A 24652-nucleotide genomic window follows, 5' to 3' on the forward strand; every position below is an offset into this window, starting at 1 on the left:
CAGAACAAACAGGTGGAGACACAGGTAGATACAGAACAGACAGGTTGAGACACAGGTAGATACAGAACAGACAGGTGGAGACAGGTAGATACAGAACAGACAGGTGGAGACACAGGTAGATACAGAACAGACAGGTGGAGAAAGGTAGATGGAGGACAGACAGGTGGAGACACAGGTAGATACAGAACAGACAGGTGGAGAAAGGTAGATACAGAACAGACAGGTGGAGACACGGGTAGATACAGAACAAACAGGTGGAGACACAGGTAGATACAGAACAGACAGGTGGAGACAGGTAGATACAGAACAAACAGGTGGAGACACAGGTAGACTACAGAACAGACAGGTGGAGACAAGTAGATACAGAACAGACAGGTGGAGACAGGTAGATACAGAACAGATAGGTGGAGACAGGTAGATACAGAGCAGACAGGTGGAGACAGGTAGATACAGAGCAGACAGGTGGAGACAGGTAGATACAGAACAGACAGGTGGAGACACGGGTAGATACAGAACAGATAGGTGGAGACACGGGTAGATACAGCACACACAGGTGGAGACACGGGTAGATACAGAACAGACAGGTGGAGACACAGGTAGATACAGAACAGACAGGTGGAGACACAGGTAGATACAGAACAGATAGGTACAGACACGGGTAGATACAGAACAGATAGGTACAGACACGGGTAGATACAGAACAGATAGGTAGACACAGGTAGATACAGAACAGACAGGTGGAGACACGGGTAGATACAGAACAGACAGGTGGAGAAAGGTAGATGGAGGACAGACAGGTGGAGACACGGGTAGATATAGAACAGACAGGTGGAGACACGGGTAGATACAGCACAGATAGGTGGAGACACGGGTAGATACAGAACAGACAGGTGGAGGAACAGGTACATACAGAACAGACAGGTGGAGACACGGGTAGATACAGAACAGATAGGTACAGACACGGGTAGATACAGAACAGATAGGTACAGACACGGGTAGATACAGAACAGATAGGTGGAGATGGGTAGATACAGAACAGACAGGTGGAGACACGGGTAGATACAGCACAGACAGGTGGAGACGGGTAGATAAAGAACAGACAGGTGGAGACACGGGTAGATACAGAACAAACAGGTGGAGACACAGGTAGATACAGAACAGACAGGTTGAGACACAGGTAGATACAGAACAGACAGGTGGAGACAGGTAGATACAGAACAGACAGGTGGAGACACAGGTAGATACAGAACAGACAGGTGGAGAAAGGTAGATGGAGGACAGACAGGTGGAGACACAGGTAGATACAGAACAGACAGGTGGAGAAAGGTAGATACAGAACAGACAGGTGGAGACACGGGTAGATACAGAACAAACAGGTGGAGACACAGGTAGATACAGAACAGACAGGTGGAGACAGGTAGATACAGAACAAACAGGTGGAGACACAGGTAGACTACAGAACAGACAGGTGGAGACAAGTAGATACAGAACAGACAGGTGGAGACAGGTAGATACAGAACAGATAGGTGGAGACAGGTAGATACAGAGCAGACAGGTGGAGACAGGTAGATACAGAGCAGACAGGTGGAGACAGGTAGATACAGAACAGACAGGTGGAGACACGGGTAGATACAGAACAGATAGGTGGAGACACGGGTAGATACAGCACACACAGGTGGAGACACGGGTAGATACAGAACAGACAGGTGGAGACACAGGTAGATACAGAACAGACAGGTGGAGACACAGGTAGATACAGAACAGATAGGTACAGACACGGGTAGATACAGAACAGATAGGTACAGACACGGGTAGATACAGCACAGACAGGTGGAGGAACAGATAGATACAGAACAGATAGGTACAGACACGGGTAGATACAGAACAGACAGGTGGAGACACAGGTAGATACAGAACAGACAGGTGGAGACACAGGTAGATACAGAACAGATAGGTACAGACATGGGTAGATACAGAACAGACAGGTGGAGACACGGGTAGATACAGAACAGATAGGTACAGACACAGGTAGATACAGAACAGACAAGTACAGACACAGGTAGATACAGAACAGATAGGTACAGACATGGGTAGATACAGAACAGATAGGTACAGACACAGGTAGATACAGAACAGATAGGTACAGACACAGGTAGATACAGAACAGACAAGTACAGACACAGGTAGATACAGAACAGATAGGTACAGACATGGGTAGATACAGAACAGATAGGTACAGACACAGGTAGATACAGAACAGATAGGTACAGACACAGGTAGATACAGAACAGATAGGTACAGACACAGGTAGATACAGAACAGACAGGTGGAGACACGGGTAGATACAGAACAGATAGGTACAGACACGGGTAGATACAGAACAGATAGGTACAGACACAGGTAGATACAGAACAGACAAGTACAGACACGGGTAGATACAGAACAGACAGGTGGAGACACGGGTAGATACAGAACAGATAGGTAGACACAGGTAGATACAGAACAGACAGGTGGAGACACAGGTAGATACAGAGCAGACAGGGGGAGACACGGGTAGATACAGAACAGATAGGTGGAGACACAGGTAGATACAGATGGACAGACAGGTGGAGACACAGGTAGATACAGAAGAACAGACAGGTGGAGACACGGGTAGATACAGATTACAGACACAGGTAGATACAGATGGACAGATTACAGACACAGGTAGATACAGATGGACAGATTACAGATGTAGAGAACATGTTCCTTATTGTATGTGGCCTGGTAGTGTACCTCCTTCTTCTTGTTTGTGAATGGGATTCGGAGGACTAAGGCTGACCTCATCACAAGACACGTGGTGTTGCCCTCCGACACTGTAAAGTTATTTACAAAAGGCCCGGGTTGTGGCTTTGGAGTTGTTGGCATTACAGTAGAGGTTGAGGGTGTTGTTGTCACATCTTCTTTACACTGTGCTCCTGTAAGTAACCCAACAATCAATAAAATGTCAGCTTCTCTTCAATTCTCTGAGGTGATGTACAATTGTTAAAAGAAATCTGTAATACTATGTATTCAACAAATACTGTAAATCGTGAAAAAAATGTGTCTCCAAAAGAATGCGACCGCTGGCCTCTACCCAAAATGTGACTCAATATGAAAGCGACACCCCCCTCCTCTCAAGCAGTTTTATTGTTGATATAATGTGATGTTTAATAATGCGAGCAAAGACCACTCGCATTTTTCTCATTTAATTCACGCTTGTGTTCATTTCAAGATTTACAGTACACATGTGGTATTGTGTAACTATTGTAAAGAAAAGCTGATAAAGATAGATGGTTCCTGAATGGAGCTTGTCTGCAATGATATTTAACATTAAACATTCAACATTAAGTACCCATTCATCATAAAGTACTCTTGACTTTGTTTCAATCAAATTGAAATTCAGTTGGCAATAGATGTTTAACATGTGTTTTGTTCAAAGGACATAATCTGTTATCAAGAATCGTTATCCAAATGCTCGTATGTGTTTTTCCCTTAGAAGAGTCATCACCACTTATGTGAAGAATGCAAGCAAGTTAATTTACAACTATCAATGATAATCAGAGAGAAGCAGGCAACCCCAGTATACGCAGGGGGCATGGCCTATGTCATCACCAGCATCCTCAGCTAATTGTTTTGATGCTATATGTGCAGGAAACTGCCACAGTGAATACTAGTGACTCAAAGCTAGTAAAAATGGACCAGATATGAAACTTCAGAAAAAAATAATTGAATAAATTCCAACTTATAAAATCCTTAAAGGGGAAGTGTACACGCAAAGTCACTTTCTTTCTTTTTCTAAACAAAACGCAATTTTAGAATTAATTAGTATCTGTGTTTGAAAATATACACTCATTTTTTTCACAGTGAAAGTAAGAAGCTCACAATAGTGTGAAAATGATATGCCGTTATGAGGCCTTCATTTTTCGAGCTAAACAGGCCTGAGTTATCCCCCTTAGATTATGACGTAATTGGTGCCAATTCAACTGGGTCCCTGTCTATTCTCAATGCAAAAGATATCAAGTACCAGTTTGCGGTAAAACAACATGGCCTACGACACACTCCGGCGCAGTGGTGACTCAGCATAACACTATGCTGGCTGGCATCTGAGACGCTAGAATCACACACCTGGACCTACACCACGTGAAGCGGCTCTAACAAAGCATGATGACGTCATAATGTTTATCAATTGGTACCAATGACGTCATATTGCAAGGGGCATAAGCCATGGTGTTTTTGTTGTGGAAATAGAACACTTGGTAAATGTGAAAAATATAAATCGTTTTAATGCGAAAAATATGTTAATTAATTGTGATATTTTTATATTTTTGTCTATGACACTTCTAGGTTAACACTTTTAATGTGGAAAAAGTACAAGAAAAATAGGTTAATTTCCGTGTGAACTTGCCCTTTAACAATAAGCATCTGTCATTAGTAGCACTTGTCTGAGCCTGAAATGTTTAATATTAAAATGTCAGTTGTGTTGGCTCTTAGCAAAACCAATTTTTCTGCTTTTTCCTTTCATCCAGGAGCCAAATGGCTCCTGAAGAAAACAACTAAGAGGGCTGCAAGAAATGATTGACAACATTGAGTAAATATCATCAAACCCCCGACAGGTCACAAAAAAATAACAATAGTAAGTACTTGTCACATCTAGGCTTTGTCAATATATCTGTGATGAAAAGAAATCACTGAGTAAGGTATTTTAATTTGGCTGCTGTGGTTGCCAAACAAAATAGTAACATCATTGGCTCAAATGGCTTCCAGTCAAATGAGCAAAAATCTGTGAACTCTTGGTGTGGTATAAACCTTGCCCCTCAGCTCCTTATATCCAATAATATTACCTTGTTTGGTGAAGTTGCCATGATCCAGGTTGAATGCCTGCCACTTGAGACTACTCAAAATCATTTCAGACTTGTCACTGAAAGTAACAGGCTCCCCAGCTTGGCATGTGTAGAATGTGTTGTCAGTGGTGGCAATCTGTGGAGGGTCCACTGTCTCCTGAAGCCGCTCCCCGGCTGCAACACATTACACCACACCTGTAGCACTTCATGTTCTTATTTGTTTGACAGTGTTTTACAATTACTGCTCAGATGAAACAATGTACACGAACATCACAGCACTGCTGTTGGCCCTTGTGCATACAAAGTGAACTGAAACCACATACACAGCCATCAAGTACAGATATTGAATGTGTCATAATGGTGCATGTTAAAGGACACAAGATCTCAATACATTCCAAAAACTTTACAGACCATTGTCATGGTAACAAACATTAATGTAAAGTATCGCTGCATTTGGTAAAACAGTTTCAGAGACAAACTTGAGTGCAGATGATTGGGCCCCAAATAATCTATTAACCATCATCACCTATTTGAGGTGTCATCTTGACCTTAAATATTTTGTTTTCTTAATTTTCAAAATTGTTAAAGTAATACCTGATTAATTCTGAAGCTATAGATATATCTTACTAAAATATCAGGTCTCAAAGCCTTTTGGTCTTGTTGGTGATATTTTTAAACCAATAGCAATTGGTAAAATCTTTCAGTTCCTGCCACAAACACATCCATGTGACATTATTGTCTTGCACAGCTTCATCGAGCTTCAGTTCTTTTCCTTGTGAAGAGGTATAGCCAAACATTTCACAAGGACTTTGCTAATATTCATTAGAAGATGATAAATCCCCTTGGCCTCTGATAGTTACAGCAAGTCTGACAAAAGTGATCTTTCCAACTAGATGAGAGTATTCCTATCTAATCTGTAGACAAGAGTAGTTATTGATCATCAAAACAATACCATGGAATTGGGATTCAGAACTTTGTATTTCTATGTCAGGTCCTTTTTTTGTAAAGATATGAGTTAGTGGATGGTACATGGCGATACTGTTGTCTGTTATCAACAGTAACTGAAGCTTACCTTTCACATTAAACTGATGAAATCGTATATATTGCAGCTTGATAGAAATATAGATATAAATGTTTTCACTAAACATTTCCCTTGTGAAGCTTCTACCGTCACAGGTGAATAGCTATCCAAACAATCTTTTGGCCTGACCAAGGTACGAAAAATATAAAAATTCTAAAAATCCATAAGTAGCAAAAGGTACCAGTTTACAACCTGTTCTTTGTGTTTGCAAAGTTTCATTAAAGAATACCTGTACCTAGTTCTCGCAATATGGTCTGAATAAACAGTCCACTATGAAGAGCCAAAGTCAAACTTGTTGCCATGGAAACAAAACAAAAAAATCTAAAATCCCTCAAAGGCAAACGTTACCAGTTGACAATCTGGTCTTTATGTGTGCAAAGTTTCATGAAAGAGTACCTATTAGTTTCAGAGATATGATCAGGGCCCACTTGCACAAAGCGATCTTGGCGCTAAGATTTGGTTGGTTGGTTTGTTGTTTAACGCCGCACTCAGCAATATTCCAGCTTTCAGACGGCGGTCTGGAAATAATCGAGTCTGGACCAGACAATCCAGTGATTAATGTCACGAGCATCGATCCACGCAATTGGGATCGATGACATGCGTCAACCAAGTCAGCGAGCCTGACCACCCGATCCCGTTAGTCGCCTTTTACAACAAGCATAGTCACCTTTTATGGCAAGCATGGGTTGCTGAAGACCTATTCTACCTTGGAATCTTCACTGGTCTAGCACTAAGATGATCGTAACTCCCATACTTTAGCACAGGCATACAATAGTCTTAGCGCTAAGATCGTTTTGTGCAAGTGGGCCCAGGACAAAAAATTGATAATGGATGGACAGAAAAGCTGAGTGCTATATCCCCCGTATTACATAAAAATAACAAGATAAAAATCAACAAATTTTGCAATCATCAGGATCCAGTTTTCCATGCTGATTGTTACTGTACCTTCAGTTACCACCTCTGTGCTTGCAAAAGAAAATCGAAAGTGCTTGTAAAAAAACTACAGAACAGTTAATGAAAATGCAAAAATATTTACGATTCTTGGCATCGGGAAACCGAACTGAATCTTGAACAACCGAGAACATGATAGATTTGATGGTTGCTGTGCCACTGATGTCTGTGAACTCAAATGTGACATTGGTGTTATTAAAGTTGATAGTGAGGCTTGCATTTCCATCAGTGTCACACATGCCTTCCAATGTAACCTGTCCTGGCACAGCAAATTCAGATAATTTCTGCAACAGAATAATCAAAACTTCAATGTTAATCTAGTCATCAACATGCATCCTGCTGTATTCCCACCATGCAAAACATTCGTACACACACACATAGAATTTTCTGCCTAAAACACTGTAAAACAAATGGGAGTGTGTGCTGTGATTATTTAAAAACTTGTAGAATCTAAATATTTTTATATTTGTATACTTATTCTGCATTACTCCTTAATGCATTTATTGCTTTTTCTTGACGGAAAGAAAGAGCTGTGTGAGGTCTTGTTGAAGAAGAAGTTGTTCCAACTAGTTGTGTGGCTAAATCCAGCTCCCACGTGACCACAGAAGTGATGATGTCACAGAACAGCACATTACTGCTAATGCAGAACTTCTGAACACATCGTGCGGAGTCAGGTCTGCAATACACCTTTATCAGCAGTGTGGCAGTGGGCATTCCTTCAGATGCAAACTTCAATAAACTCTCTTCAAATCCCAACAAGAGCCACAATGTTTGACATCAAGTGACCATTCCTGTTGGAAGGAACCAAGAGAAAGGTATGTGGGATGTCCAGGTGGAATTGCAGTAATATAAATTAAGCATTAGCTAAAGTCTAAAACTGACGTGCAAGTAGCATGTAAACCTTCTAGTCAATTGTGACATGCACCAGAGAGGTCGAAAGGTCGGCGCCTAACATCAGGAAGAGTCAATGGCACTTTGGGGCGGTAATCTGCTGGGCGACCACCATAGGGCCAGAGCTGTGGATGCCTTCAACATCCTCTAAGGCATCTCTCTCATATCGATGTATAGCTCCCTGCGCTCAAATCTGACACAGTTGTTCAGGGTATGCTGACCTGTGCAGGCGTAGCCAGGGCCAAGAGGAAGACCATCTTCTTGGTGAGGTAGGAGTATGAAGCGAGGTTGTAAGGGCGCACCCTGCAGCAATGTAAGAACCACGTTCAGATCCCATGCCAGGTTGATCTCCAAATCAGAAGAAACACAGCAAAGCTTGGAGTTCTGGCATCTTCGTCATCTTATGATCTGTGAATGCCAAGACTAAGTTGAGGGCCACAAAGTATGTAGTAATAGAACTGCCCTTCAGCTGAAGTTTGCGGCGCTGGAAGAGAAGGATTTCAGCATAGAATTGGGGTGATGCAGAAGTGAGGTCCTGCTGTTTTCCCTAGCAAACACTAGGAGAGCCACTTGTCATTGTAAAGGCCCCTGGTAGAAGGTCTGTGCGCCAAGGTGATCGCCTTTGCTGAGTAGCCCTTGGAGCTTAAGGCTCTTTGCAGATGTAGCAAGAGTGAAGAGCTGGTGTGTGGGTGGATCAACAGGTTTGGCCAACCTGGCAGTTCGAAGGGCTAGGCTGAGGATAATCCTTTGAGCTCCACGAACCAGCCCATTACCAGCCACAATGTCAGAGCGATGTCAACCTGATCTTTTGAAGAGCCCTGGGAAGGAAAACAGTAGGCAGGAAAGTGTACACTTTTAGGCCTTCCCAGGGAACGCTAAGAGCTTAGGAACCGGTACCACAGATATATAGGTCTGCATCTGGAAGGGAATCACGCACGTTGAGACGCCCAATGCTAACACTGTTTTCGTGCATGCGTGATTCCCGTGCACCCTTTTGAGTTCAACTGTGTCATATGGCCCTGTGACGCAGGGGTAGCATTATGCAGATGGCTGTTACAATGAACATGATGAATGCTCGTTCCACCCGTGACGAACAGGTCTGGATGTTGATGAAATAAAGTGATAGCTAAATAGACAGATTTTTTATTCATGCACCGATTGTCTTTAAATGTAATATCCAGTTATGTATGAATGTTTAATAATCTCATACCAACTTTGACTGGAGTAGGTCCAATAGTTTTTCAGATGTTGTAGTAAACGTCGGTACCTTAAATTACCTTCCAGACTATACATCACACACATCCCTGAATACTACTGAATATATAAGACTTGCAACACCTTTTTGATCTTGCAAATCTCATCATTGAAGACAATAAACTGTTGATGTGCTACATGTCATCGAGGTTTTACCTTTTCTGAACCAAGTTTAGATGAAAAAAAACCTGTCTGTATTATTTCCATGACTAAATCCAAGTGTTAAGGCCCCATACTGTTCCAGGCATCATCGAACAACCCCAAACCTTCCGCATCAGAAACATGTAGCTTGAGTGAGTGAGTGAGTTGGGTTTAACGCCGCTTTTAACATTATTCCAGTCATATCACGGCGTGTCAGCTTAATGTGGGAGGAAAGCCCGAAGTGATGCAGGTCTCAGACGTTTACCACTTAGGTGAAACCCACGAGCACGGGTATGGTGCTGACAAACCTAGAAACATAATCGGGGCGAACCGGGATTCGAACCCACAATCATAGGTTTCTGGCGTGCCCAAGGGACGCAACTCTGCACAGCGAATCGCAATGCCTTAGACGACTGGGCCACCCGTGCCCCCACATGTAGCTTGAACCTAATGAGGTTGACAGCTGATCTCACCAATATTTATCTATCACTGATCCCTAACATTGTCTTATGCAGTACAACTTTGTTGTTGTTTAACGCCGCACTCAGCAATATTCCAGACATATGACGGTGGTCTAGACCAGACAATCAGTGATTAACATCAAGAGCATCGATCCACGCAATTTAGATACAAAGACTGCTCCTCAACAAGCCTGCCCAAACCGATCGCGTTATTGGCCTCTTATGACAAGCATAGGTTGCTGAAGACCTAGTACAACTTAGTCCTACCCACTCTAAAAGCAAGTCAAAAGCAATTCTGGTTTGACATGTATAATGGCATCACTTATGGTATCATAAAACACATATCAATGCGTATTAAAACTTTGAAACAGAAGTTCCAGGCTTCTAGCAACATCAAAAACAGTGTTATAAGCATTTCGTTTTAGGAAAACATGCCTAATATAGTTTAACTTTGACAATGTGGTGCCTGTAGCTACTACCTTTATAACAAAGTTTTGCCCGTGAAGGCGAGACCTTCAGATGTGAAAACATTGCCCGTGAAGGCGAGACCTTCAGATGTGAAAACATTACCAAACTATTAACTGTTCTAAAATACTCAGTGGTACTGTTGATAGACAGGACAAGTATGACCAACTCACAGTTTTGTTGTCCTTGGTTTCATACATGATGGACAATTGAATGGCTGCATCCATGCGAATACATGTGTCATTGCCATTAGAAAACACATAGTGATTAACTTGAGGGATGGGCCTTGCTGTGGTGGAATCACTGGTTGGAGGAGCATCTGATGTCATCTGTGTGGACTCAGTCGATGTGTCTGGCTTCTCTGAGGTGGTAGGTTCTTCTGAGGTGGTGGGTTCTTCTGAGGTGGTGGGTTCTTCTGAGGTGGTAGGTTCTTCTGAGGTGGTTGGTTCAACTGAGGAGGTGGGTTTACTTGGGGACGTTGATTTGACATCTGCCTCACAGTGCTCCACTGAAAATATTAATACAGTCATTCGCAAAGAGATTTTTATGGGTAAATGCCTCAAAAAGAAACCTGATGGACGATTACATACACAAGTGTATAAAAGGTTTGAATATTTCAAACCGACTTTGTTAATGCTGGGGATAATACCATATCGAGACCATATTGAAACTCAGATTCAGACCTCTTGAACACATTCAGATGTCATGACTGGTTTGAAAATGCATGTGAAAATTCAGCTTCATGGGGCAGCGGTTTCTGAGACGATGTCTACAGCAAAAGGGATTGCATTTTGAGAGCTTATTAGAGCATGGTTAAAGGTCGAATCAAGGTCAAATAGACATTCTATCTCGTGACCTTGACCTACACATGACATTTGGACGATGGGGATGTAGGGTTGGTATGGGGTATGATATGATAACTGCCATATAGTAAGCTGTCAGTAGTAGTGTGTCAGTTTATGTCGAAGGGGGATATTACAGTCATATCACATCATAAAATTGTTTGACATTGTGGTGACATATAGGGAAGGAGCAAAAAACACTGGCCCACAAAACAAGAGGCCCATAGGGCCTGTATCACTCACCTGGATATTTACGCAATCATGACAAAATATATATTTGCATTGTACATGTATATTACTGCAAATATTTCATAATTTTGACTCTGTCAGCATTTCAAATGGGTGGATGGCAATTCTGACAGCATGACCCGGTGAGGTAACAATCCAAAAGCCCAACTATGTTTGTTTTGAATAAATACTGTTAGTTGCGAAGAAAGATCTAACTCCCCCCCCCCCGAGTCCTGAAGTTCAAGGGTTGTTATCAGCTAAATCCTCTCTTCAAACACAGTAAAATGAATGAATAATGCATGAAGAAAATACCATACCATCACTGCTGAAAGCTCCGTTAGACACGTTGAAAGCTTGAACCTGTAGACTTTTCAGTGTAAGAAGGACTGTGTATGTTACGTTGTCACTAGCAAATGACTTGAACTTAACTTGCTGTGAAGCATCACACCTGTAGGACTGGTCCGACTTGGACAATGTTGTTGTCCCCTCATCATCCACGATGACATCTGCAACATATCATGCTTAGTCTCATTTCAAAACATCACATTTTGACAAAATGTCATTGAAAAGCTGAATTAGTGAATACATCACCAAATCACATAGGCAAATCCAAGTGCAAGGTGCATTAACTGTATCCGTTATTTCCCTTTGATTACAGATCATTACAACATGTATTAACAACAATTCACAATTCAATCAACTATTTTTTTAGGATAAATTAATCCTACACAATACCTAATACACATTCCATGCAATTTCTACCAAACAAGGTTCTTAGTGGTCTTAAGTCCTTATGTGACATCATAATCATGATAATGCAGTTTAGAACTAGAACTAGCAAGAATCAATTTTCTTATCAACTGACTACAATCAACATTCACTAGATTTTCTAACATTATCATAGTGTGAAAGTTGGCATCTTGCCTATCATAAACGGAGAAAATGAAATATATTAGGCTAAAAAAAATAATTCTTTGTTCTCAGGCACCGCCGCATCATCGTAAAGTTCACCGCACGTTTCGTTTTTATTTCAATTTTCAACAACAACAAAATCATTAAATATTCCCGTCTCAAACACACGACCCCAACAGTGAAATGCTACAATACTTAAAAACAATGTCATCCAATATAACATGCAGTTACTTCCCTTTTCAAGCGCACTGCTTTACTGCGCATCTAGTGTGTTATGGTCATGGCGGCAATAGGAGTTTGTGTGCTTGTTTTGCTGTTTGCAAATTTGGTCAATGAAAACATTCAGTTTGCGAAACAACATCACTAGACATGATGATGGTATTCAAATACAAATTCAATGGTATGTATGTACTGTATGTGGAACAATGCTTCATACGCAGAGGTTAAGATTTACAATTATATGTGTATTTGTCTCGTAAAATAAGGGGGAAACCGATGGTAAATTATATTCCCAGTCTATAAAGCGAATCGGAATGAAGCACGTTTGCAATAATGCAGAAAAAAAATACATCATATCCCTTCAGCGAATTCACGAAAATGAACAGATTATAACAATTAGGGCTAAACTTGGCCAAAACAAATTTGAGATAAACCATCACAAGACATCATGATCTACCGATTAAATTGTATTCCCTGTTCTGATTAGATTGGCATTGTTTTATATGCAGTAATTAAGACTACCGTGCGTCTAGTCTCGTAAACTAAGCTGGAAGTAGCAATCAGCTGTAGACACGTTTCTAGGAATCTACCAGTGATTCGGTCAATAATATAATTTTAAAGAATTTTGATACAATGAGCGGAAGAATTGTATCTGAAACCATTATTTTATCAGGAATAATTTATTCCAATATCATGTTAGTTGACGCTTTACTATATATATGTGTGTGAAATAAATTAATAACCATAAGCTAGGCACTTTGGTTCAGCTGATCGCCATTGCCGGATATGTTTTCGTCGATGCTCCCGTGCCCGCGATTGCGAAAACTTAATGTTGACAGATAATGGTCAAACTATAACAAATATGACTTTCAGCAATTCAATGTATGGCATTTATGATATATCTATCCATTAAAGTTCGTTTCAAGACAGCAATATGACTGTGGTTGCTGTAAATAACAGTGAGTTGTGCGATCTTCCGATCACTTCACATACGATTTCGCCAAATGAATTGAAACAATATTGAATGAAATGTTGAATAAAATTAATAAAATAGATTACAAACATAAGTCCAGATATATTATGAACTCTTAACAAGCAGACAGTGTAATTACACGATTAATTTGCGTACTTCAGTAAGGATTTGTTGACATGGTATTTCCGGTGTTACGTGCTTACAGTAAAGTCTGTGCTGCGGAAAAAAAAACTCAACCCTGTGTATAAGAGGACCTGCCCTGAAAGTTTCCTAATTCTAGTTATGAAATAGGTGCCTTATACACAGCTATATATGGATTTGGATTATTACTACTAGTTTGTACACACACACCCCAAAAAGCCCGCCCGCCCGCCCGATATTTTCAAAAGATATTGCCTGAGAACCAATTTTTTTTATTTTTTCAGCCTTAATGCTCCAGTTGAGGTACTTTTGCTCCAGATTATCTGTGGATATGCAGGGAATTTATCTAGATCTGCTCAGAGGCAAATATTCGGCTGCGAACAGTCAAAATTTCCAAATTGGAATCGCAAATATCCCAATTCATATTATAAAGTAATAACTCATGTTATGGCTTGTAGACGTGACTTGTTCACTGACCAACTTGAGCAAAATAATATTTCTTTTCCAAATTGCCTGCTAAGGGTTTAGTTTTCATTCCTGGGTAAATCCCTGATATTGTACGAAGAGTAAGTGGGAGAACAGAGGGTGGTAAGTAGTACAGCCACCAACCACAGGTGAAAGGTCACTGCAATCCCATACTAGGCCAAGGCAGAATTCTAAACGTATTCTCAAGAGTTACTACCAGAAACACACACTGGATAACAGCTTCATAGGATCTTATCCAGGATAGAGAGTCAAGCAAATCATCTGTGATGGTTGCTACTTTCAGTCACTGTCAAGTTGTGGTTTAGTGGTAAACTGACGAGGTCAGCAAGGAAGAAATAGAATTTGCAGAATTTGGGGAAGTTTGGAAGAGTAGGAAACAGGACTCACTACTGGTAAGATTTTTGTTGGGGAACATCTTGTCATCAAACTGGAACATCATGTCCAGTGCAACAGTCACAGAATCATTTTTCTTGCTGAAGAGTAGAGTCCATTTAGCACCAGTCTTGTTGAAATTGATGATCAGTTTCGCTTGATTTTCTCCACAGGACCCACTTACAGAGTGCACATCACTTGCCTTCACAGAACCTTTCACCTGGCAGGGAAAAACAACATGATACAATCTTGAAACATATATTTATCCGTGTGTGTATGTATGTGTGCGTGCGTGCGTGCGTGCGTGGTTTACACAAGCACAAAACTATAGCAACTTATAGTGTACCTAATGTTTCATTGTAAAAAGCACCTTTTTTTAACAAAGGACCATCGCAAGGCGTTGTCTTCTTTGACGTAAGGTAAGCAGTGAATGCATTTCAAGGCATTAATAGTCAAAATTTGACTGTGGTCGCTGTAAAAAACGCAGAGTGTAGTGATCTACCACACGAATTTGCTGAAATTAATGGAATGAATATTGAATGAAATTTTGAAAAAATAAAATGTTTAAACTTATCCTATCTCACACTATGCATTTCCTCTAATTCTTTGATCTTGGTTTGGAAACCACTGTGATCATTGTTCTCGCACCACTAAAATCCTGTGCAACACAACCCCTGATCACTGACATATCCAGCATCCTCATTCTCAATCTAGAGCGTACAGGCTGGTGTAACTGTGATACAGGGATGGTTGGGTGGGCATTTAGCGTGTGAGATAGGAAAAGTATATTAATATACATTTTTTTAGAAAATTTACAAATTTTTAAACTTATCCTATCTCACACTATGCACTTATCCCACGGTAGGATGGTGGGGCGCAGATACCCTAGCCTGTAAGGACTTCAACCGTGAGACGTACACGAGTAAGCTGGAACTAATCAGGAAAATTCAAAGGATTTTACAAGGATTAGTGATAAACTCGTGTAAGGGGTGCTTAAAAAAACCCTCTTTGTGCTACCAAGAGATATACATCATGGCATCAGGGAATCATGTGTTCCATGGTTTCTGGCTGGTATGGGTGGTCTGGATAAGGTGTCTGCTAATCCATATGCCGCTCCCGGTATATGTCTTGCCTTTATCGCTAAGTTGAGCTTGTCTACCAAAGCTGAAAAGTCAACTGCAGGAGGGTCTCTGATTACATTGTGTCTTGAAGGTGTATGGTGTATGCCACAGTTGAAATGAGTGTCCCGATCATCACACATTGGTTTTTTGACCGTGGGGTCCAATGAAATATTACCCGGATTACAGCCTCGTATTCCAGATAATTGATGTGGTAGAGCTGTCTGCTTCTGACCATAGGTCTGATGTTACTTCCAAGTTGAAGTGAGCTCCTCAACATGGAAGTGAGGTATCCATGAACAGCAGGGTTAGAAATTGGCACTAGTCCTACAGTCCATGCAAAACCGCCCAATAGTAAAGGTATCCTAAGGACTAGTAGAATTTTGCCATTTTTAAAGGTTTTGCTATATGCTATCATTATAAGGACTAGTGGACTGAAACTGTTAGTTTCTACCATTGAACAGGTGGTTGTATTCCGGCTTGTGTAAACAAGTTCCTGCGCTAACAATCGATTCCACAGACCTTCACAAGAGGTGTTTCCTCAATGTGTTCTGGTACTAGGATGTTAGTCTGGCTCCTTAGACTTGATCCCAAGGAATGGAGATCCTGGAATGGTTGTAAGTCGGACTTCTGATAATTTATTAACCAACGTAGTTGTGTTAATAATTTCCGGGTAAATATTGTAGTCTGAGTAATTGTTGATATCCAGGCTTGAATGCCTTCATCCAGGTAAAATGTATTACGGATTCCTGTGTGACGAACAGCAATTGGTTTAGTCATAGTCATGGGTCGAAGCAATTCCAAAGGGTAGTGTACCGCCAGTGACAAGAAGGGTGGTTCTCCTTCCAGTTGTGGAAATCCAAGCTGTTGTCTGTTGACAGGTGGCGGTTGGAATGGGGTAGCAGAGAGGTCGTCCAAAGTGTAATAGCTATTACCATATGTAGAACGTTGAACTTCCGAGTTGTTGATGTGGAGATGAGTTCACCTGCTGATCAATGTTCAAGAACACATTACACAAAAATTGTGTTATAAAGTGATGGTAAAATCTTGACGATCGTGCGTGTGATCTAGTATCTCATAGAAAAACGATGCTATAGATTACCGGTTGGCTGATCGTACGAAGCAGGGTAATCGGGACTATGTTGAAGAGCGGTAGTAGTAAACATCGTGCCTTGAGTGGACGTGGCTAACATTAGGATCATATACCAAAAAAAAAATTAAAAATCGATATTCACCAACTCTCGTCTTGAATAAGTGAGGGATGGCTTGTCCTGCCAGGTTGATCAGTGACGTGTAGAACGATGGATTCCAACGCCTTGGCACTGAAAAAGCGCTGTGCATTCTGGTATCAATGCGACGACAAAAGGAGTTGCGAAGATGTGATAGACCGCACGTATAGTCATAGACAACTACTGTAATGCTTCGCACAGCTCGCATGAGATCGGCCTGTAAGAAAGTCAGCATCGTAGTCTTGTTTACAAACAGCAGTCTTGGCTTGATGTGTAATTCACCCTTGCGCAGAACAGGAAATACAGCAGTCTTTCCGATCACGTGGTCAAAAGCTCCCAACACACGAGCGCTGTCCCGTGTAATGAAAAACATCGGTGTTGGGCAGTCAGTTGCTTGTAGAATATGGGACGAAACCGGTGTGCTAGAAACCATCTTCAGACATCGAACATCTGCCGTTTGTACCGATGAAAGACGGACGGACTGCCCCGTCGTATCGTCTGTTAGAATGGGTGAGGGTGGAAAAGACGTGCCAACTAATATGGAATAACAGGCTGAATTTGAGGGCGTCGATGATAAAAGTCAGCTGCGATGATATCAAGCCTCAGGATGATGTCGTCTGTCTGATGATTCAAATCTGTATGGGGGAGCGCGTTGTCTCGGTCGTCATAAACTGTTATGGAATATCAGGTTGAAATCGAGGGCTTCGATGGTAAAGATTGGCGTCGATGATAAAGGTCGGCTCCGATGATATCGAGGATCAGGATGATGTCTGTCTGATGATTCAAATCTGAATAGGGGGAGCGCGTTGCCTCGAGCTTCATAACCTTGTAATGGTGATTTCTCATAGGAGAGTATCGTAAGACGATTCATGGCTGGCAGGCACGTGGACCGGATCCACGAAGATCCCGGTAGAGAAAAAAAGTTAGTATCTCAATCTCGACATACGAGATGACTATGCCTGTAAGAGACCAACGAGACCAGTTGGTCAAGTTCGCTGATATGATTGGTGCAGGTCATCGTATCCCAAGACGTAGACAGATGCTCGTGATGACAATCACTGGATTGTCTGATCTAGACAGCAGAATGCAGCAAAGGCCATGTCCAAGTTAGCGTATAGAAGTCAGATGCATGATGAGAGAGAGGTCTATTGATTCCGTGGAAGAATGACGATCTTATGACTGAGGACGATCCGTCGTTCGTCTGTTTTATGTAACAAAAATTATATCTGGGATAACATCTTCGCAGTAAAGTACTTGCTCGTACTTTATGAGGTTGAGTCCCGTCCCGGATTTGAACCCACACTGCCAGAGTAAGGGACCTAATCGCCAGCACACAAAGTCAGCGATCTAACCCACTCAGCCACCGAAGCTTCCTGCAGGTAAGTCGTACTAGCGGACGAGATCTTGATCGGACAATGTGTCGACGTATCGATTTATCCATGTGTCGATGTATCGATGTGTTGATGCATGTCGATGTGTATCGTAGAGTGGAGATCCCTCGGTATCGATCTGTAGGAGAGGCGAAACTGTTGATCCTCTGAGGTACAATATGACGGACTGTCCATCCAATATCAGCGCCTAGTCGATAATGGTGAAGTATTGCGATAATGGTGAAGTAAGGTGATCTGTCGGTCCCTCGGTCGTCTATGATCCAACAAAGGATGACGGTCCTGTCGATCCTCCGAGGTAGGATCAGGTCAAGTGTCAACATGGTAGTCCATGTGTCGATGCATCGATGTGTAACGTCGAGTGGAGATTCCTCGGGTATCGATATGTAGAGAAGGCGAAACTGTCGATACTCCAAGGTTAGATTTGGCGAAATATCCATCCAAGAACAGCATCTTGTCGATAATGGTGAAGTATGGCGATCTGTCGATCCCTTGGTCGTTACAATCCAGCGAAGGATGATGATCCTGTGAGTTAAGATCCGTCGTCAGTTGGCTATCACTTCCTCGTCAACGATTGTAGTGTTTTCGGTCAGAGGGGTTGTCGCCATTAGAAAGCCGGGGAGATGTAGCTTTATCCTCAGAGCGCTGCAGAAGCGATGACCTGAGTAACAAGCGTGTTGGGGGTAGAGGCAACCCTCAGTTGAAGGCTTGACTTCCCAAGCTGAGTAAAAGGCTGTAGTCCAACACGATGAACTGGCCATTTAAAAGCGGCACGACTGTAGAAGCCAGGGAGCGGGCACGTGCACAGGGGCGTGGTCCGCACAGAGGCGGGAATCACAGCAGTCAAACGAGACGGAAAGCGATCCTCCTCTACGGTAACCATCGCCAAATTGACTATAATAGTTTCTTAAGCAAGAAAACGAAGGTACAGCCACAGGGGATAACACAATCATTTGGGTCTCAAAGCGGTGGAAAAACAACATGCACAAAAACCATAAACAACGCCTTGAACCGACAAACAGTCACCTTTATCGAACACTAAGCTAAGTTAGTTGAGATCCAACTCTGACATCGTTAATAATACCACTTTCTCTCTCTTCGTGGTTATGGTAAACTTTAGTAGTGAGGTTGTGTATTTAAATTTTATAGATAAAATATAAGAAAACCAAACAAACAAACAAAAATTCTATGTTCAAGAATAACGTCCGAACACCATAGCGATAGAATTGAGAATGAGGGTGCTGGATATGTCAGGTGATCAGGTCGCTGGGGTCGTGTCGCACAGGATTTTAGTGGTGAGTGAACCATGATCATAGTGGTGATTTGGTGATGTGTGGGATGTGTTTGGGTGAGTGGTGTTTTTGAAGCTGGAAACTCTGTTCTAGGACGTTTCCACACCAAGATCGAAGAATACAATGAAATGCATAGTGTGAGATAGGATAAGTATATAAATATACAATTTATTAGAAAATTTACTATACAATAGACAACAATGATATACAATGAACACTTTTTATAACCAGACAGTGTAATTACAGATTACATTGCATATTAGTACAGATTTGTTGACATGGTATTTCTGGTGTAACGTGCTCAGGGTACTGTCTGCGATGGGGGGAGCCAACTCATTATGGTGTTTAATGCATAATATATCCACCAAGGAACATTCTGTTTGGTTTAAATGCTGAAGAGCCTTTTGATTGTTCTTGGCAGTCCTTGTTACTGATATACACTGTGTATGTACAATGTTCAAGTATACTTGCTGTAGAATGAAACTTTGTATATGTCATCCTCCATTTCAACCCAACTATGTCTCTAGCTTTCTCCCACACTAAGTTGACACACCATGATATAACTGGAATACTCTTAAAAATGGCATTAAACCTAACTCACTCACTCTACACCACCACAATTGTTTTCACTGTCCACATCACTGCCTTCAAGAAAATACAGTATTTCAAATTTCAACAAATTTGTCGGCCTGTACCAATGAATTTGCGTGAATATGGTGAAATATTGTTGCAATACACAGCAGTAAATTTGCCTCCTTTTTTGTAATACAAATACATTTCATGTTGCTTTTACCAAAGTAAATTTAATAACTGGGATAAATGTAGCAAAACTAACCCCCAAAAACCATGATTTCAGTCAGCAGTTTTAGAAAGAAGATGACTGCATGCATAATGCCGAGCTACAGATAACTTTGTGAGCAATGATTTAGATGTATATAACGGTTCTAAATATAGCCTTGACTCGGAAAGTAACTGTTTTTCGGAAATTAGCTCTGTTGTACACATGCTGAAAAAACTTCATTGGGAATTTACGTGTGCTGTTTTTATACATTTGAGTTTTTCATTTAATCCATGTGTTTCTGTACACAAGTTAATTGAAAGTAATTGGATTTTTAATATTTTTGGGGGGTATTTTAAGAAAAACGGAGCTAATCTGTAGCTCAATCCCCACTTTGTTCGAGAATGACTTTGGTGAAACAGCATTATCATAGTGGTAAAAAGATTGGTAAATTGAATAAGTGTAATGATGTATTATCTCAGACACAATATGAGTTGTGAAGCTTGTGAACACTTACCAGCTGGCCGTCCCTCTGTGAGGCTGTGGTGGTGAATGTAGCATCTACATCCAGCATCACACACGGGTCTGTCGAGTTGAACTGGAACTTGACACCAGCCACTGTGGTCAAGAAATACAAGTTACATGTACATCTGGATCATTACATTCAGATTATCACTAATAATGGGTGAAAAGGGCAAATAAAAACTTAAAAATTAAGTAAATTCTAAATATTTTTTTACATTTGTATACTTATCCTACATTACTGTGTTACAAATATGAAGTCTTCATTCCAAAACATTAACAATACTTCCTAATTGCTCTAAGAGGGGACTTTGCTTGTCGTAAGAGGCGGCGAACGGGGTTTGGGTGGTCAGGCTCGCTGACTTGCTTGATGCATGTAATCGTATCACAACTGAGTAGATCGATGCTCATAATGTCGATCACTGTTTTGTCTAGACCAGACTCGATTATTTCCAGACTGTCACCATATAGCTGGAATATTGCTTAGTGTGGCGTTGACCAACAAACAACCATATCCAACTGTTATGAGTCATTTCATTAGTGAACGACCTTCAAAGTGACCTTGATATTTGACATAATCATGACATATGATATGTGTTGAGTTAGATATTTATGCAATAAATCAAAAAGAACAATGAAGACCTAAACATGGTTTATTTCACGATAAAACATTGTTCTTTCATGTCATTTCTTTAGATTCAAACATGCACTCACAATGTGATGACGTAAAATGGACGACGTTATTTTTGAGAGGGAAGTGTCAAGTGAGTTGTTTCCCGTACATGCATCTGGGCAATATTGATGATTGCAGTCACTGAACGAAAGCATCCAAAGGTTGAAGGGATATGACAATCAGTATAGGGAGAAAAGGTTAAGTACCAAATTTACACCCACCCACTGCAATGTTGATATTTCATAGGGAATAAATGACATGTGGTCATTGTTTATCTCAAAATAACACTGCAGGGAGAATAAACCTTTCTGTGTCCCTCATGGTTTATTCTCCCTGCCTGTTTTATTGTACGATAAACAACTCCTGGTCATCATATATTTCTTAAATACTGAGAAGAATGATTGCGACTTCTGACCCTTGTGAGGTGATGCATTGTATAACACAAACATTACAGTTTCAAGCAACATTTCAACATCATTTCCCTGGTTTCAGTTTCTATTGTATGTATGAGGTTAAAGATTTAACCAACCTTCTGTCGTATGTTATGAAACCAGACTATTTAATCGTCGTCAATTACAACCAGCTGCTGATCCAAGATCAGCTGACAATGTTAATACCTTCTACTGTCAGCCACACCACCCACCTGCTTCTGCCTTGTTTTGTAGATATTGATAAATAACACATGGGAACGTTGCTGACCAATGATTACTGTTGTCTTAAGAACAACTCATCTAGCTGCCTTGCAAAGTTTGGCCTAGGTGCCACTGTGCACATGCACAAAAATATCCTAACCTGATACACTGCTCTGGTTGCTATTGCCACCCACCTAACCTTTAACCCCCCATCCCCTGCGCACCATCAGTATCTGCACACCTTGTGATACTTACACACCCAACCATGGCCTACGGTTGAAACCCACTTGGGATTGTATCTCCCCTTTCAACACACACTGGACATAGGAATATGAAGAAATGATATATATTTGTCTCATTGAGATACATATTATAATAGCATCATAACAGTGACAGATGTTACATTTAACAATGTTTAATCAACCGAGCCATTCAATTAGGAATACAAATACTGATGGTTTCGACTGATTGCACAGGCTGTTATGTAATTAGTTAAGATAACAGCAAACTGAATATCAATAACAAGCAAACATAGTTTGTGAATATATGCACAGCCATATCTGTGTCAAAAAACTACATCAACTTGTTCTTCGGGCTTATCATGAAAGATAAGGATGCATCAAGACCAGCATGGGGAATTCTCGTGGGGGGAAAAACAGTAACAGAAAATAATGTTTGGATTGCTTTGCAACAATTCGGTAAAAAAACTACACATGCTATACTTACAGGAAATCAAGTATACTAGGCCCCTGGGAAAGACATGATCAAAAGGTGCAATTTCCTCAGTGATCATGACAGACTGAAATCAGGCACACACCCCGGAAGAAATCCCATACTGAGTGTTTACCCCAGAAAATAGTTTATATGGAAGAAAATACCCCCTGTTTCAGAATGAATGGGATCTTTAATCAGGGTAATAGAATATCTACAAATACCAATGAAAAATATTTTTTTCTATAAGTAAACTTAATGAAATGATTGAAGATGACAATCCGCCATCATCACTGGTCCTTCAATATGAACAAGTAGAATGTACTTGGTTTACAATGTCACATACACCTGGTACAAATAGGGGTGTCAACAAGTACCATCTTGTAATGTCTTGTGGTATGACATGGCCGGAGATGGAATCTCTGACCTACCACTCCCTGGGCAGACACTCTAACATGCAGGCAGTCTATGATGCTCTGAAGCACACATGGAAAACAATATGTCACCAATGTCGGTTTCCAGTTATACTATGATAATGAAATAACCAAGTCAAGTTGTGCAACAGTAAATGTGATGCATGATAGAAGCACAATGCTTGATGGAGGCCGTGATAGGAGTGAGTCAGCAAGGTGAGCATATACTTACTCCACCTGACTAATCTTCACTCAACAACAACCATATCCATATCACTGTTATCTCACCTTTCATACCCGACACAATATCTTCCTGATAAATGAAAGTGAAAGTAACATTTACTGCTTCACATTATTATGGATTACATTTGAATCATAAATTTATATGTAACAACCTTATCCGTCATTCCCAATAACTCTATAAAATGTGCCAGGGACAGGGACAGTGTGGTGTGGCATTCCAATTACTTAAAATAACTGAGGATTGTTCAGAAGGTGCAAACGACCAAGCATTCTAACATTCAAGTTTCGCCTATCAAACACAAACAATTTTGTCCCCTCTCTCAACTTCTCAAATGCTCTAATATTTTAATACTACTAATTTAAACTTAAACAAAAACTCCAGGATACCCCAGATACAGGGAACAGACTTGTGTACATTGTAAATAGTATCTACTATCTTGTGATCATATCATGACAAAACACCTGGGATGAAGTGTCACTACATCTGGACATGTGTCTCCACCAGACTACATTTTCAGTCAAACGTCAGTTTAGTCACATTCCACTTCATGCCTACTCCTGCTCTAACCACATCGCCAACTTGAAATAGCTATTCTTACTCTCACTTGATGGTGCATCAGTCACTTTTATTACAAACATAATCTACAGCAATGCAAATTATTTCAGAACATCACAGTGGTGGATACAGGCCTTCCACATTGCTGGCAACCATATTTGATTTCCAATCAAGATGCCTGAAAGAAACTTGGAACTACATATGTTAGCACTGTTTACAAACTTCAAGTTTTGGAACAAAAGAATTTTTAAGAAATCATTTTGTTTAAATCAAAGATACCAACTGTCTGCTATATTGAAATTGCATTATTGAAAGTACTGAACAATCTTAAACTCTATTATAGCAACAAAACTTCAGCTATATACTTCGAACCATTTGGGGAAATTACAACGTGAAACGTTTATGGACGATGATGAATTGCAACATAAGCTCGCATGGCCTCTCCTGCAGTAGAAGTATCGTGCACTCACAACATCACAATGAATCAGCAGCAGCAGAGAATGAGGGTAATCATTGTTTCTGTTGCTGGTTGACACAGTTATCATGGTTCTGGAATTCTTCAGGGAAGTTGTGTTCATTTGTCGGCAATAATCCACCCTTATACTTTCGAGAAATGAATCAGATAGGTGCCAGGAGCAGGCATGCATATCCATAACACTTTGGTACTTTATTTACCCTTCTGACCTACCTGTAAAAGTTTACAAACACATCACAATACACTGATGTAATCAGTCAAGTATTGTTGTAATCTCCACAGGTGAAACATTGACCAACAGGGTTGATGAGATCCTCTCAGTTATCGATCATCTCTACAAACT

At 40.9% G+C, this 24652-nt stretch overlaps 1 protein-coding gene across 1 annotated transcript in view; it reads right to left on the minus strand.

Annotated features, from left to right (window-relative positions):
* LOC124110388 (lysosome-associated membrane glycoprotein 2-like) overlaps positions 1–24652 on the minus strand; it is a 35355-nt gene that overhangs the window by 5112 nt on the left and 5591 nt on the right. Inside the window, exons 3-9 of the mRNA XM_046469727.2 lie at positions 20602–20702; positions 14295–14499; positions 11494–11682; positions 10280–10614; positions 6980–7178; positions 4863–5036; positions 2776–2957 (exon numbers count right to left, since the gene is read on the minus strand). Of these exons, the coding sequence (XP_046325683.2) occupies positions 2776–2957; positions 4863–5036; positions 6980–7178; positions 10280–10614; positions 11494–11682; positions 14295–14499; positions 20602–20702 (1385 nt within the window). The remainder of the gene's footprint in view (positions 1–2775; positions 2958–4862; positions 5037–6979; positions 7179–10279; positions 10615–11493; positions 11683–14294; positions 14500–20601; positions 20703–24652) is intronic.

Source organism: Haliotis rufescens, unplaced genomic scaffold, assembly GCF_023055435.1.
Source record: "Haliotis rufescens isolate VD_foot unplaced genomic scaffold, xgHalRufe1.0.p SCAF_9, whole genome shotgun sequence".
Taxonomy (NCBI): Eukaryota; Metazoa; Mollusca; class Gastropoda; order Lepetellida; family Haliotidae; genus Haliotis; species Haliotis rufescens.